General features: G+C 45.1%; 2 protein-coding genes across 3 annotated transcripts; one reads left to right on the top strand and one right to left on the bottom strand.

Moving 5' to 3' along the window:
• Nucleotides 1-831: 831 nt before the first annotated feature.
• dzank1 (double zinc ribbon and ankyrin repeat domains 1) lies at nt 832-11,837 on the bottom strand. 2 transcript variants are annotated; one of them, XM_035144623.2, is made up of 21 exons: nt 11,624-11,837; nt 11,344-11,536; nt 11,122-11,272; nt 10,222-10,312; nt 10,074-10,137; nt 8,191-8,288; nt 8,051-8,115; nt 7,031-7,148; nt 6,391-6,504; nt 6,218-6,301; nt 5,882-6,004; nt 5,672-5,818; nt 5,367-5,592; nt 5,139-5,242; nt 4,971-5,054; nt 4,757-4,889; nt 4,524-4,585; nt 2,475-2,552; nt 2,274-2,401; nt 2,098-2,172; nt 832-1,690 (listed from the first exon to the last, which is right to left on the bottom strand). In XM_035144623.2, exons 1-21 carry the CDS (start codon nt 11,714-11,716, stop codon nt 1,528-1,530), a joined length of 2,394 nt encoding a protein of 797 aa, XP_035000514.2. In that variant the 5' UTR covers nt 11,717-11,837; the 3' UTR covers nt 832-1,527. The 2 variants fall into 2 exon arrangements, with proteins under 2 accessions (XP_035000514.2, XP_047194056.1); XM_047338100.1 differs by having other exon boundaries at nt 11,344-11,743.
• Nucleotides 11,838-12,112: 275 nt separating this feature from the next.
• polr3f (polymerase (RNA) III (DNA directed) polypeptide F) lies at nt 12,113-15,764 on the top strand. The gene is made up of 9 exons (XM_035144633.2): nt 12,113-12,307; nt 12,724-12,841; nt 12,923-12,990; nt 13,864-13,931; nt 14,003-14,115; nt 14,218-14,361; nt 15,117-15,224; nt 15,332-15,523; nt 15,593-15,764. Exons 1-9 carry the CDS (start codon nt 12,246-12,248, stop codon nt 15,668-15,670), a joined length of 951 nt encoding a protein of 316 aa, XP_035000524.1. The 5' UTR covers nt 12,113-12,245; the 3' UTR covers nt 15,671-15,764.
• Nucleotides 15,765-16,650: the final 886 nt, after the last annotated feature.

Raw genomic sequence — 16,650 nt, 5'->3', positions numbered from 1 at the left:
AGTGCGGCAGAACATCTTCATCACCTCGTCGTGACGGGAGCAGATGTTCTCCTGGAGCTTCTCCGAGGGCTCCACCAGCTTGTGCTTCTTCAATGGAGCTGACTGAAGATGAGGCTGGAGGTGTTTTTCACAATAAGAGGCCAAACAAACCAAACAGGACTTGAGAGCTTTCAGTTTTCTCCCAGTGCAGACATCACAGGCCACATCTTCAGGTCCAGCATAGCAGTGATCAGCAGGAGCAGCTTGGAGTCCAGTCTTCTTCAGCTCCTCCAGTGAATCAGCTAACATGGTGTTTTTCCCAGGACAGGCCTCGGTGTGAAGGTCTGTCTACACTGAGGGCAGCTGTAGCTTCCTCTCTCCTCCTCTTTGTCCCAGTGGGTGTTAATACAGCTCTTACAGTAGCTGTGTCCACAGCCAGTAGTCACCGGATCCTTCAGTAGATCCAGACAGATCGAACAGCAGAATCTTTCTCTGTCCCGTTGATTTTCTTGCTGCGCCATTTCAGCTGGTGCCAGAGACTGTAGAACAGTTTCACTTCCTCTGAACAGATACAGATCTCTGCTCCTCCCCCTCTCGTTCACTCCCTGCAGTGACTCATCTCCCACAGGTTCAGCTTGTTGTTCACTGGTTCTTACACTGACACACCTGTGAAGGGAGGAGACACAGACACATCCTGACTGGGAGGAGCTGGTTGTGTTTGAGGAAGAAGTTGTTGGTGTTTCAGGATTTACTGCATTTCACAGCGGCCTGTTCCCACCTGGTGTTAAGAGGAGATTCAGTGAGAGGCAGAGTGTGTTCTCCTTCATTCACAACACACAGGAACAATTAAAGTCAAATCAAATAGATGCATTTAATAATAATGAATCACATCTTAATCTATAAAGCACATCTCCAAACTAATAAAGAAAAACTCGTAAAAATAACAAATACAAACTCACTCAACGAAGAATGAAGAACTAACAAAGTAGAATAAAGGTTAAGTTAAGGTTAAGGTCGTCTTTACTGTCCCCGAGGGGCCGTTTGGTTTGTAAACAGTAGTCACACACAACCCATACACATCATAACAATACACACATACACAAAAAGAGCACAAAGAATCCATTAGTCCTTTGTTCAAATGGATGACAGAAGATGACAGAAATTGAGAGGATCTCGAGGATTAAAGATAAACGGAGCAGTCAGAGCATTGAGAGTTTTACAAGTCATTAAAAGAAGCTTCAACTCGTTACAAACTGAGAGTCAGTGTAAAGAGGCTAAACCAGATGTGTTCCAACCTGTTGACTCTGGTGAGAGTCCTGGCAGCAGAGTTCTGTTCTGTCTGAGGATGCTCCTCACATTTCTATAGACACAGATAATTATTCACCTAAATACATCACATGCTTTTGTTATGAAATTTTAACATTTCAACCTTTAATTTGTTAAATGTCAGCTGATCTTTCCTAAACATCCGGGTTCTCAGCTGTTTTCAATCCAAACATATTTCAACTAATTCATCAGAAAACAATGTTTTTCAGAGTTTATGTCGGCTCAGCAAACGTCCAGGTTCAGTTTGTGTTTCCTCAGTTTGTCCAGTAGATCCAGTCCAGCCTGAGCAGCCAGCAGAGACGCCATGTTGTTACAGCCAGAGCTCGCCGCTGTGTCAAACGCCGTTTGACCGGCGGCATTCCTCCGCCTCACACTGGCCCTGCAGCTGAGGAGGAGGAGCAACGACAGCGTTTGATGCCTGAGCATTGTGAGTATTATAGACTTTATATACGAATATAACATCCTGCAGAATGGAAAGCAAAATATCTCATCTTCAGTCAGCCTCAGCTGTCAATCATCACGTCTCAGCCTGTTTCTATATCATCAAATAACTGATTGAAACCAAACTAATCAGAAACACTTGAACAAACATCAGAGAGATAAGAACGACCTGAAATGACAGAAACATCTTTAAACATTTATTTAACGTCTACTTTGACTTTTTAGTTTGGTCCATGTCCCATCTGCTAACATGGAGGAGGAGGAGTTCAGGATCTGTACTGAAGCCAGACACCAGGGGGCGATCAAGGCATCCATCTTTATTTGCAGTGTGTGTGTACAGGTGTGTGGTACCTGAGCAGGACCTCAGCACACTTCAGTCCTTCAGGACCCTGAGCTGCAGCTTCATGCAGAGCTGTGTTCTTCATCCTGAGGAAGACGAAGACATCACGTTTACTTAACAGCACAAGGGAAGCAGCGCCCCCTGCAGGAGACCTGATCATTTACATGAATGACAAGTGTCATCTTACTGTCCCGACTGCTGGTCCACATCAGCTCCTCGCTGCACCAGAAGAGGAAGTACATCACTGTGACCATGAACTGCAGCAACCGCAAGGGCGTGCCGGCCGTCGCTACCACAGCAGGAGGGATCTGCCCCCTGGTGGTCAGAGAACATACAGGTCAGCATAAACTACTTCCTTCTGCTGCTGATTGGCTGCAGAAACTCTTACCTGATCCAGGAGATGCTGGATGACACTGATGTGACCTCGACCTGGAGCCAACTCCTTCAGCAGCTGAACGTCCTTCACCTGCAACGACCAATCAGAGAGGAGCTTTCATTTCTGATCGAACAGGTAAGAAACAGACTTCCTTCCATGTGGTTCCCACCTGAACACACACCTCAACACACACCTCAACACACACCTCAACACACACCTCAACACACACCTCAACACACACCTGTTGGGCCATGGTTCTTTGTGAAATCACACTTCAGCCTACATGTTCAGTCAAGAGCCTGAAGCCGCATGTCCCTCCAGGACTCAGTCTCCCAGGGGCCATCAAAAACCAGAGCAAGGAACTCAGTCTCCCAGGGAGCATCAGAGGTGTGAAAACCCCCCCCCAGGGACACAGGTTTCAACTCCCATTGGTCACTCTGGACCCCATGACCTGTGAGGTCACCGGGCCAATATAAGCCTGTTTGCCCCCTCTTCTGTTCTCTTTCTACACCCCCTCCGCAGAGGGAAGGCTGTTGAGCCTTTTCTCCAGCTCACATCTTCTCTTCCCATCCAACTCTTCGAGAGGAGCACAAAGGTGCAGCTTCCAGCTCATCTCACCAAGGAAACCTCCTCGCCCTCCAAGCTCTACCAACGTCCTAGCAGCGACGCGATGTCCTGCAGGAAAACTTCAACCAGCAACTGAGCTACACAGCTCAACAGAAACCAGCAAGACGACACAAAACTGCGAACTGCACAGCAACTTCCTTTTTCCCCTTTCCACGGACGGGTAACACAACTGGTCTTAATAATTATACTAGGCTAAGCAAGACTGTTTATTCGATTCTGTGTGAGGTTTATGAGTTTGATTTGTGTTGTTGTGATATTTTGGGTACAAGTTATTGAGAAAGTAATGTTAGTCTGTTATGCTCTTCACAGTCTTTCCTTGCATACATCTAGTAACTTCCTCTAATTTGGCACACACACAGACACACACACACACACACACACAGACACACACACACACACAGACACACACACACACACACACACACACACACACACACACACACACACACACACACACACAGACACACACACACACACAGACACAGACACACACACACACACACAGACACACACACACACACACACACACACACACACACACAGACACACACACACACACACAGACACACGCATAACTCTTCACCTCATTATCTCTACAGGTCGTAAACATTCCAATAGGGGGTGTTATCTCTTTGGCCAGCCGCCATCTTGACAACACGCTGACTCACACAGACACACACACATGTATACACACATACCTATCTTTGTTTAGCAATTAGACCGTTATTAATTTGTGTTTTTATACTTTATTATATTCATAATAAATGTTTTTCTTTCACAAATGTTTTTTCATTAATGTTGCATAAGTGATTTTTGCCAACCTCTACACTGTCAAGAACTCCATATCCTTCAACTTAGCTAACTATCTATATGGTAATTTTGGTTATAGTTATTAATTTAATTGTTAATCAGAGTTCCAAATTTGTAGTTAGAACCTTTATGAGACTTTATTCAATAAATTGGCTATCTTTTCCCTTCCTTTGAAGGGTGGTGCCCCGAGGTAACTTTAATCAATTAAAGTTATTATTTGATATTAATAATAAAATATTAATAATTAATATTTTATTTTGATAACCAAATTTATTGAATGCCGAAAGGCACACCATTTTATGGTATCACGTTTGATGCATTATGGCACAACACACCTCAACACACACCTGAACACACACCTGAACACACACCTGAACACACACCTGAACACACACCTCAACACACACCTGAACACACACCTGAACACACACCTGAACACACACCTGAACACACACCTGAACACACACCTGAACACACACCTGAACACACACCTGAACACACACCTGAACACACACCTGAACACACACCTGAACACACACCTCAACACACACCTGAACACACACCTCAACACACACCTGAACACACAACTGAACACACACCTGCACAGCTGGTGGAGGACCTTACCGGAGGTTTGGGTGTCAGGTTTGGTTTGGGGGGTTTCATCAGACCTGTGGTCCGATCACTTCCTGTCAGACACAAACAAATTGTGAATTATTAAAATATATTTGACAATTTAGTCAATAAACCAAATCCATGTCTTCAAGGATTAGTGTGAAGGATTCAGTGACATCTAGTGGTGAAATTGCAGATTATCAAGGGTATAAATGTTCCAACAAATAATAATAAAGTGTACGAACCGTTTGTGCTGAGACTGCTGGTGAACCGCTCTGTAACGCTGCTCAGCGTCTCAGTCCGACCTGCAGGTAAAACGCCCCCTGCTGGTCCAACGCAGTTAGCTGCCGGAGGTGCATCGTCACCGTCAGGACCCACCTGAGACCACACACACTCCGTCACCTCACGTTCACCTGACGCAACATGACAACATGAGCTGCGGTTGTTCTTGAAACGGACCTGTTTTACTTCCTGTGCGGCTGAAACAAAGCTGAGGGTCAAACTGACTTCAAAACCATCTTCTTGAACCACAGCAGAAACCATCTGAAGGAGGAAGAAACACCTGACGAGTCAACACACTGCACACGGGCCGAACCTCAGGTGACCTGTTGTACAGGTGACACGTACCCGACCCAGACGAGGCTCTCCCAGCACAGTCCTGAAGGGGGCGTTGTTCTGAGCATAACTCCTCAGGTGAGCACACACATGATCCAACTGCCTCCTCCAGTAACCTGAAGACAGGAACAGGTCATAAGACACAAGTGATTATTAGTACAAGTACGATACGTAGTATTATTATCAGTGGCAACAGTAACAGTACTATCTGTAGTATCTGTAGTATGAGAAGTATTTGACCTCTGCCCGGGCTGATGGCGGTCACAGGTGGTTGCCGGTCTCTGCTTGACTGCTGTCTGCTGAGCTGTAGCACCCTCTGCTGGTCCTTCCTTTGGAGCTCGGTGGCTGATGGGTAATAGAGTCCAACAGTCTGAGTGGACTGATCCACAGAGGGCGGAGCTACCTTCACACTAGGAGACGAGCGGGTGGCCTGCCAGGTGGCATCATGGGAAGCCGAGGCTGAAGCCTGCTCAAAAGTACACAACAGCCTCTTATTGGGCGACCCTGGATCATGAGGTGTTAGTGATGTCAGAGGTTCAGCTCACCTGGTGGGGAGCACGTGTGATGTCACTGCAGGTTGTGGGCGGGGCCGGTGCATCCAGGTGTGTGCCACAGGTTGCACAGTAGAAGGCGTTCGGGTGTGAACTCGCTCCACATCGCCGACACATCACACAGCTGGCTGCATGACCGGACTACAAACGTGCACCGTGTCACTACGTATCCCACAATGCTTCACTCTGTGTGTGAGTTCTCACCTTGGAGCCGCACCAGTCGCAGTATCTGGCATCACTGTGGTTTAAACGTTTACATCTGGAGCAGGTCAACATCCTGCTGTCTTCAGAAGGGACAGAGGGGGCGCTGTTACCAACACACACCTCCTGCATAACACACACACACACACACACACACACACACACACACACACACACACACACACACACACACACACACACACACACACACACACACAAGGAAACATCAGTTAGATGTCTGCAGATGAATCAGTTAAACAAAGTTGAAATGTTATTTATACAGTTTGTGTGTGTGTGTGTGTGTGTGTGTGTGTGTGTGTGTGTGTGTGTGTGTGTTACCGGCTGCAGGCGGCTCTCACAGGTCAGACAGGTGGAGATATGAGCTGGATTCCCACTTCCACAGCAAACACACACCACATGATCCTACACAACAAATATTCATTTAGAGGTGTGTCTGTGTGTGTGTGTGTGTGTGTGTGTGTGTGTGTGTGTGTGTGTGTGTGTGTGTGTACCTGCAGTGTGAGTCTGGCCTGTGGTTGTAGTTGTTGTTGGACTGAAGCTTCACAAATCAAACAGGTGCGAGTGTTGACAGGAACCTCAGTGTTACAGAACACACAGAGAACCATCTGTCAACAGAACACAGATATTAAATCAACTTATTTAAACTTTCTAACCTTAAATCAGCTGTTTGATTATTGATTTGATTTGATTATTGAATCAGCTCCAGTTGAAGAGAAGCTGAACTGAGATCAGTTAAAAACACTCTGAAGTTATTAAAAACCAGAGTTTATCTCCAATATTCAGCAGGAAACTGTGAAACATGAAGAATCCTGAAGTTTGGTGGATTTGTTACAGCTGCAGCTCTTCAGGGTCAGGAAGCAGAGGATCATGGGTAATATCCAGAGGGACGACCCAGTCAACACATTGATTCACTTTGTTTTACATGAAAACACTTCATCAGACCCAGAGACAGAGCTAATCACCACATGTGGCTGCAGGGGGCGCTGTTCCTCAGGAACTGGTACACAGTGCTGCTTTAACTCTGCATCACATTCACATCTGTCCCTTTCAACTTTTCTCTTTAAACCTCATTTGTTCAGTGAGAACTTTTACTTTGACATTACACAGGAAGTCCAGGTGAGTGTGCAGTACCTGTCCTCCCTCAGCAGGGGGCAGTCTCTGTTCAGGTAACGGAGGAACCACAGCGCCACACTGAGGACAGAACCGAGCGAACGGGTCGGAAGCACGGGAACTCAAACACTGAGCACACCTGCACAGACAGGCACAGACAGGCACAGACAGACAGGAACAGACAGGTATAGACAGACAGGTACAGACAGGTACAGACAGACAGGAACAGACAGGTACAGACAGACAGGCACAGACAGACAGGAACAGACAGGTACAGACAGACAGATACAGACAGACAGGTACAGACAGACAGGCACATACAGGTACAGACAGACAGACAGACAGACAGACAGACAGACAGACAGACAGGTACAGACAGACAGGAACAGACAGGTACAGACAGACAGGCACAGACAGGTACAGACAGGTACAGACAGACAGGTACAAGACAGGTACAGACAGACAGGCACAGACAGATACAGACAGACAGGTACAGACAGACAGGCACATACAGGCACATACAGGTACATACAGTACAGACAGACAGACAGACAGACAGACAGACAGACAGACAGACAGACAGGTACAGACAGACAGACAGACAGACAGGCACAGACAGGTACAGACAGGTACAGACAGGTACAGACAGACAGGCACAGACAGATACAGACAGACAGGTACAGACAGACAGGTACAGACAGGTACAGACAGACAGACAGACAGACAGACAGGTACAGACAGACAGACAGGTACAGACAGACAGGCACAGACAGGTACAGACAGACAGGAACAGACAGGTACAGACAGACAGGTACAGACAGGTACAGACAGACAGGTACAGACAGACAGGTACAGCCAGGTACACACAGGTACAGACAGACAGGTACAGACAGACAGGAACAGACAGGTACAGACAGGTACAGACAGGTACAGACAGGTCAGACACACAGGTACAGACAGACAGGTACAGACATTGTTTTATTCCCTGTTTGTTTGTTTGTTCGATGTTTCTCAACAACAACAATCAGTGTGTGTTCATACCGCAGGAAGTTGGTTTCTCGATGAACTCGTGACGCGTTGCTCAGCTGCTTCCTCTCACCTGAACTCTGACCAACAGGAAACACAACAAAATAAAAGTTGTGTTTCAGCATCGCAGCAGAAGTTTGTGACGGTTTGTTTACCGATGATGGAGAACGTCCAGGAGAACCAGTCTGAACTGTGAGTGGAGGTCCTAGTCCACTGGTCAGAAAACAAGGACCATTTCCCAGTGTCCTCGGTTCTGAATGAGACAATACATCACTTCATGTTCTATCACTTCATGTTCTGTCACTTCATGTTCTGTCACTTCATGTTCTATCACTTTGTTCTGTCACTTCATGTTCTGTCACTTCATGTTCTATCACTTTGTTCTGTCACTTCATGTTCTGTCACTTCGTGTTCTATCACTTTGTTCTGTCACTTCGTGTTCTATCACTTCGTGTTCTGTCACTTCATGTTCTGTCACTTCATGTTCTATCACTTCATGTTCTATCACTTTGTTCTGTCACTTCGTGTTCTATCACTTCGTGTTCTATCACTTCGTGTTCTATCACTTCGTGTTCTGTCACTTCGTGTTCTGTCACTTCATGTTCTGTCACTTCATGTTCTGTCACTTTGTTCTGTCACTTTGTTCTATCACTCGTGTTCTATCACTTCGTGTTCTGTCACTTTGTTCTATCACTTTGTTCTGTCACTTCATGTTCTGTCACTTTGTTCTGTCACTTTGTTCTATCACTTCGTGTTCTATCACTTGTTCTGTCACTTGTTCTGTCACTTCATGTTCTGTCACTTTGTTCTATCCTTTGTTCTGTCACTTCATGTTCTGTCACTTCGTGTTCTGTCACTTCATGTTCTATCACTTTGTTCTGTCACTTCGTGTTCTGTCACTTCATGTTCTGTCACTTTGTTCTGTCACTTTGTTCTGTCACTTCATGTTCTGTCACTTCATGTTCTATCACTTTGTTCTGTCACTTCATGTTCTGTCACTTTGTTCTATCACTTTGTTCTGTCACTTCATGTTCTGTCACTTCATGTTCTGTCACTTTGTTCTGTCACTTCATGTTCTGTCACTTTGTTCTATCACTTTGTTCTGTCACTTCATGTTCTGTCACTTTGTTCTGTCACTTTGTTCTATCACTTTGTTCTGTCACTTCATGTTCTGTCACTTTGTTCTGTCACTTTGTTCTGTCACTTTGTTCTGTCACTTCGTGTTCTGTCACTTCATGTTCTGTCACTTTGTTCTGTCACTTCATGTTCTGTCACTTCATGTTCTATCACTTTGTTCTGTCACTTCATGTTCTGTCACTTCATGTTCTGTCACTTTGTTCTGTCACTTCGTGTTCTGTCACTTTGTTCTATCACTTTGTTCTGTCACTTCATGTTCTGTCACTTCATGTTCTGTCACTTTGTTCTATCACTTTGTTCTGTCACTTCATGTTCTGTCACTTCATGTTCTGTCACTTTGTTCTGTCACTTCATGTTCTGTCACTTTGTTCTATCACTTTGTTCTGTCACTTCATGTTCTGTCACTTCATGTTCTGTCACTTTGTTCTGTCACTTTGTTCTGTCACTTGTTCTGTCACTTCATGTTCTGTCACTTTGTTCTATCACTTCATGTTCTGTCACTTTGTTCTGTCACTTCATGTTCTGTCACTTGTTCTATCACTTTGTTCTGTCACTTCATGTTCTGTCACTTTGTTCTGTCACTTTGTTCTGTCACTTCATGTTCTGTCACTTTGTTCTATCACTTCGTTCTGTCACGTTTCTATCACCGTTTCTGTCACGGTTCTGTCACTGTGTTCTGTCAGTGTTCTATCACTGCGTTCTATCACCGTGTTCTGTCACCTGTTCTATCACTTCGTGTTCTATCACTTGTTCTGTCACTTCGTGTTCTATCACTTCGTGTTCTGTCACTTCGTGTTCTGTCACTTCGTGTTCTGTCACTTCGTGTTCTGTCACTTCGTGTTCTGTCACTTCTATCACTCGTGTTCTGTCACTTCATGTTCTGTCACTTTGTTCTGCAGACCTGAACGACTCAGTGAAGAACCCGCAGAGTTCTGAGGAAAACCGGAACTTCCCTCAGCGGAAAACTGAAATGCAAACAGCTGATGTCAAAATGAGCCAATCACATCCAGTGGCATGATGGGAAATGTAGTCTGTGAAGGTTTGATCACCTGCAGGAAGTTCTCCTCTGTCTGTTTCCTGTTTGAGTCCACGATGTCAACACAGAAAACCTTTGTCACAGTAGAACTCTGCCTGCCGTCACTGAGAGAGAGGAAGTGATGTCAGGTCATCAGGAAGTGATGTCAGTTATTAGGAAGTGATGTCAAGTCATCAGGAAGTGATGTCAGACAACCAGGAAGTGATTTCAGGTCATCAGGAAGTGATGTCAGTTATTAGGAAGGGATGTCAGGTCATCAGGAAGTGATGTCAGTTATTAGGAAGTGATGTCAAGTCATCAGGAAGTGATGTCAGACAACCAGGAAGTGATTTCAGGTCATCAGGAAGTGATGTCAGTTATTAGGAAGGGATATCAGGTTCTCAGGAAGTGATGTCAGTTATTAGGAAGTGATGTCAGTTATTAGGAAGGGATGTCAGGTCATCAGGAAGTGATAACAGTTATTAGGAAGTGATGTCAAGTCCTCAGGAAGTGATGTCAGTTATTAGGAAGTGATGTCAGTTATTAGGAAGGGATGTCAAGTCATCGGGAAGTGATGTCAGACAACCGGGAAGTGATTTCAGGTCATCAGGAAGTGATGTCAGTTATTAGGAAGTGATGTCAAGTCCTCAGGAAGTGATGTCAGTTATTAGGAAGTGATGTCAGTTATTAGGAAGGGATGTCAAGTCATCGGGAAGTGATGTCAGACAACCGGGAAGTGATTTCAGGTCATCAGGAAGTGATGTCAGTTATTAGGAAGTGATGTCAAGTCATCGGGAAGTGATGTCAAGTCATCGGGAAGTGATGTCAGTTATTAGGGAGTGATGTCAGTTATTAGGGAGTGATGTCAGTTATTAGGGAGTGATGTCAGTTATTAGGGAGTGATGTCAGGACTGTGGAGAAGGTGTGTAGTTACCTGGAAACAGCCACAGCTCTGACAGACACTCTACCAGCAGGCAGCAGGATGGGCTCACTGTACTTCCTGCTGCTGTCAGCTGATCGTCCTCGTGCTGCTGCCACCGGCTTCGACCCGTCCAGAGAGTAGAAGATCACCACACCTGGAGTGTCTGAGAGACAGATAGGGGAGTGTGTGTGTGTGTGTGTGTGTGTGTGTGTGTGTGTGTGTGTGTGTGTGTACCTGACTTGATGGAGACAGGTGTGTTGGTATTGATGTGGTTCTTGGTTCTGTGCGTCTCCAGGTGCATGATGGGAATGATAAGTGGAGCAGAAACTGCTCCTGCTGTCATGATGACAGATATTTCTCTGTGATCAACAGAAGTTCTTCTTGATCTTCTCCGGATCTTCTCCGGACTCTGACTGATGCTCCGTCTCTGCCGCAGTTTACAGAAGCGTCACCACAGCAACCACGCATGCGCTCGATTAATACACTGTGCCTGGCGGAGGCGGGCGGTGCTTACCATGTGAATCGAAGAGCTGCATGAATCTAACCCCGCCCCGGCGGGCTGCACCGGTAATATCTTTTTACGTGGATGAGAGATTTTCAAGTTCATTTAAAACTTTATTGATCAAAACCAACAATTAAATAAAGAGGAAAATCCTCAGAGGCTGTTTGTGACGTCACATATGAATACGAGAACAGGAATCTTTAGGAGTAGAGAAGAAATAATGGACTCCATTTTATTTAATTTGACCAGTTTAATGAAGTGATAATACTTAAATGATTTGACTCTCCAGTTCATTAAAATCTGATTTTTATTTTCATTCGCTTCATTAAAATATTTCTCTGCCTATTCAAAATTGCTTTTAATTAGTTTCATTAACCCGAACATACCAACGTGTTTTAATGATAAATTAATTAACTGTTTTTTTACAACCTGTAAATATTTTCATTCTGTAAAAAACAAAAACAATTCATATTTTTACTAATTTCGCCTTCAGATTTTTAAACAGGCAGTTTTCAGGACGCCCGCTCCGGCATCAAACTGTTCAGGACCCTGAGCTGGCAACATTAGCTAACAGGCTAACAGGCTAACAGGTTAGCTAGCATCAGCTCAAACACAAACAAGAAGATTCATTAAAATGACTGAAGTGAAAGTGAAGAAAGAAACGAACGTGACGGACTCTACGGAGGTGGAGAACAGGTGACACCAGACACACACACACAGACGCACACACACAGATACACACACACAGACACACACACACACAGACACACACACACGACACAGACACACACACACACAAACACACACACACAGACACACAGCCCAAAACCGAACGTGAACACGTTGTTTACTTCTGCTCGTGTCTGTAACTCTCTCTCTGCTCCGTGATCATTTCTACATGAAATGAAAAAAACGTTTCTTTAGTGTGTGTGTGTGTGTGTGTGTGTGTGTGTGTGTGTGTGTGTGTGTATACAGTTTATTGTTATTGAGAAAGTTTCCTGAGATTCAGAAATATTGAGGTTAAAAGGTTTTTATATTTTATTGTCATTAAAATCAGGCAAGATTTAACAGGCAAGTAACACTTGAGGCGTGTGTGTGTGTGTGTGTGTTAGGATTAAAGAGCTGTGTCACCAGTTTCCTCACGGCATCACAGACCAGGTGATCCAGAATGACCTCCCTCACCTGGAGCCTCAGCAGAGAGCCATGGCCATCAACAAGCTGCTCTCATTGGTCAGTGTACTAATGATGTCACTCACTGTAACTGTGGTTCTGATCGGTTCCTGATCACTGATGATGTCATTGGTGCTGCAGGGTCAGCTGGACCTGCTGAGGAACAGCTCAGGTCTCCTGTACAGACTGAAGGACTCGCAGAGCGCCGGGTAAACACCGCACACACCTGCTCCCTCTGCAGGAGACTCAACAACTACACAACTACACAACTACTCAACTACACTACAAGAACACATTACAGCAGCTGTGTGAACGTCCGACTCCATTCAGGAAGTCAAAAGGTTCAAATAAAATAAACAAAGAAGAAACAAAACCATATAAATTCCTACATTTCTCTCAAAAAAGCAAACATTTTGTTGGAACGTGTGTTTACACCTGAACATTTACAGAGCTGATGATTTGTGACCGTGTCATCTTCACTGGAATCAGAACGTTAGAAAACTATTCAGAACTCAGTTTGTCCACCAGAGGGCACGGACGTCCCAAACTTAGGACATCAGGACCACAGACTGTTAATAAAGATGGACGACAAAACGGCTTCCAAAAGTGAAGCCAACATTGTATGATTGCCCCCTGGTGGCTGGCAGCAGTATAGTCATAAACCCCTCCGCCCTTATGTTAGCAAATGGGACATGGACCAAACAAAAAAAAATTAAAGACTTAAAAGAAATGTTTCTCAAAGATGGTTTCTGTCAGTCATTTCGACTGACTTGTGATTGGTCGAGTGCGTGTGTGGGCGGGACCTTGATACCACGGCTCCACCATCACTGCTTCAAATGACTTTCCACAGCTGCTGTTCTAATCTCTGCTTGTTTTTCAAACTGACGCGTCTTTAACTTTCAGAATTTATCTGTTTCTGTTATCATCTTTTCCTGCAGATTTTTTTCTTTATGAATTAAAAGTTGTATTATTATTGTCACTTATCATTTCTAATGTTTGACCTCTGACCTCACTGTTGATGATCTGAATTGCTCCTGTAAGAGAACTCGACCCTGAGCTGCTCTCGGTTCTTCCTGTTTCAGGAAGATGAAAGGTTCCGACAACCAGGAGAAGTTGGTTTATCAGGTCATCGAGGATGCAGGAAACAAAGGTACGATGCCGCTCAGGTTTCTACTTTGTCCACTTGACATGTGTTTGTGACGAGTGTGTTTGCTGCTGCAGGAATCTGGAGCCGAGACATTCGCTTCAAGAGCAACCTTCCTCTGACGGAGGTCAACAAGATCCTGAAGAACCTGGAGAGCAAGAAACTGATCAAAGCTGTGAAATCTGTGGCTGTGAGTTCAGTGATCCGCCGTCAGTTCATCGTCTGATCAGTCATGTGACCGCCTGCGGAGATGCCAGTGTTTCCGCTCATTCTTGTGTGTTTGTGGCTGCAGGCGTCGAAGAAGAAGGTGTACATGCTCTACAACCTGCAGCCGGACCGCTCCGTGACGGGCGGCGCCTGGTACAGTGACCAGGACTTTGAGTCTGAGTTTGTTGAAGTTCTCAACCAGCAGTGTTTCAAGTTCCTACAGAGCAAGGTATACAAACTTTACTTTAAGAGACGCTTCACTCCTCAGAGTCGCTCTGATAATGATTGATTGATTTAAAAACAACATGAACCAGCACAGATCAGTGAAACTCAGAGAAGCTGCAAGAAGCAACAGAGATGAACTTTTAAATTATGTTTAAGTTCCAGCACAAAGAAAATGAAGAAAACAAAAATGAAGAAACGCTGAAAACAATAAAATGATGAATGCTTTACTGAAGTGGATGCAGAAAAAAAATAACCTGAAGTATTTCAACCATAACAAGAGCTGTTTGAATTCTCTAAATGAAAAGGAAAGGAGCTTCAATGCTTCCTAACTTATCTCCTTTAGCAAACGAAACATCAGACCATCTTTTATGAAAGGAAAGAAGTAAATGGCGGCCCACAATTCATTGCGGCAGCCACATTTAAAGCTACACAACCTCGTAGTTGCACCTGGAAACACCCACATAGATATAAAAAAACAGAAGAGCTGTTTTATTCTCATGATCCAGATGTTAATCATCACATGATGTCTTCTCTGTCACATCTGTTCAGTCGATAGTCACAAGTGGTGGAGTCAGATTTTCTCTACACAGTGGTTCTCCTTTCCTAAGTCCTTTCCTAAGCCCTTTCCTAACTCGTTACGACTTCTCCTTCGTGTGTGTGTGTGTGTGTGTGTGTGTGTGTGTGTGTGTGTGTGTGTGTGTGTGTGTGTGTGTGTGTGTGTGTGTGTGTGTGTGTGTGTGTGTGTGTGTGTGTGTGCAGGCGGAGGCAGCGAGGGACAGTAAACAGAGTCCGATGGTTCAGAGGAACTCCTCCTTCGCCACTTCACATGAAGTCTGGAAATACATCTGTGAGCTGGGAATCAGCAAGGTGATGTTTATAGCGCCGCCCCTCTTGTGACATCACATACCTCAGTGTTTATTGTGTGGGCGGGCAGGGGGGAGGGGACATTGAGTTTGATTGACGGGTGTTTACAGGTGGATCTGTCCATGGACGACATTGAGACCATCCTGAACACGCTGATCTACGACGGGAAGGTGGAGATGACCGTCATCGCTGCCAAGGAGGGAACGGTGGGCAGCGTGGACGGACAGATGAAACTGTTCCGTGGTGTCAATCCGGTCATCCAACCCACCGGCCTCGTCAAGACGCCCTGTGGACTCTGCCCGGTAAAACAGCGTCCCACACGCTTGTGTCGGAGGTCTGACGTGTCCCTGACGACTTGTTTCCCTCCGCAGGTGTTTGACGACTGTCAAGAAGGAGGAGAGATCTCTCCGTCGAACTGCATCTACATGACCGAGTGGTTGGACTTCTGACAGCCGCTCTTTTCCCAGAGGAACCAGTTACTTTATTTAGATCCGCTCCTTTTTCTATTTTTCACAAAGTGTAATAAATATGTAAATGTTGAAACAGCGTTGAGTTTATATTTCACAGCTTCACATCTGGATCCAGATGATGAGTCCTGAGGAACAAGAGTCAACCAAAAACTTAAGTAATTGGAAATGGACATGACTGAACCTAAAAAATCTCTATCGCCCCCTGGTGTCTGGCTGCAGTATAGGTCATAAACCCTGCCTCCTCCATGTTAGCAGATGGGACATGGACCAAACTAACAAATTAAAGTAGACGATAAATACACGTTTGTCAAAGATGGTTTCTGTCATTCCAGGTAGTTCTCACTTATCGTTATATAAGGTCATTTATATACAGTCACTTTGTTTAAAATCCATGTTTTGGACGATGTCCTCCTCAGACACATGAAGATGTCTTCAAGGTTGAACCGTGAGTGGACACGAAAGCAGCCAATCACAGCGCAGAGTGTTTTCCATCAGGCTGTAATGGTCCGAGCGCTGACATCAGCAAGGATCACGTTACACAGCAGCCGCCATCTTTAATGTTTTCATATCGACCAGTCTAAGAGCAGACCCCCCCCCACCACCACTTTAAGTTCTCATTGTTCTTCATCATGTTCCTGGTTCTGTCACTGAGTCATCATTACCCATGAGCATCGGTGGCAGTGAAGGTTGTTTACAGTCGTAGCTTCTCCTCTCATTGTTAACGGCTCCACATCCATTAAGATCATTAATTATTCATTAGCACCGACCCACACCCTGTATGACATCACTTCCTGTGGCCACTCTCACGTAACAACACAACTTCCCACATTTAAAACGTTTTAACTGAACCCAATGAAACCTCAGATGATTGGTTCATCTGTTAATGAGAGGGAGGGGCTCTTCTGATTGGCCGCTGCTTCATTAACGCTAACACCTGTACACTGGCTCCTGCTCTCAGA

This window comes from Hippoglossus stenolepis, chromosome 2, assembly GCF_022539355.2.
Source record: "Hippoglossus stenolepis isolate QCI-W04-F060 chromosome 2, HSTE1.2, whole genome shotgun sequence".
Lineage (NCBI taxonomy): Eukaryota > Metazoa > Chordata > Actinopteri > Pleuronectiformes > Pleuronectidae > Hippoglossus > Hippoglossus stenolepis.
Note: the sequence above shows the minus strand (reverse complement) of the source record. Positions and strands in the feature narration are given on the sequence as shown.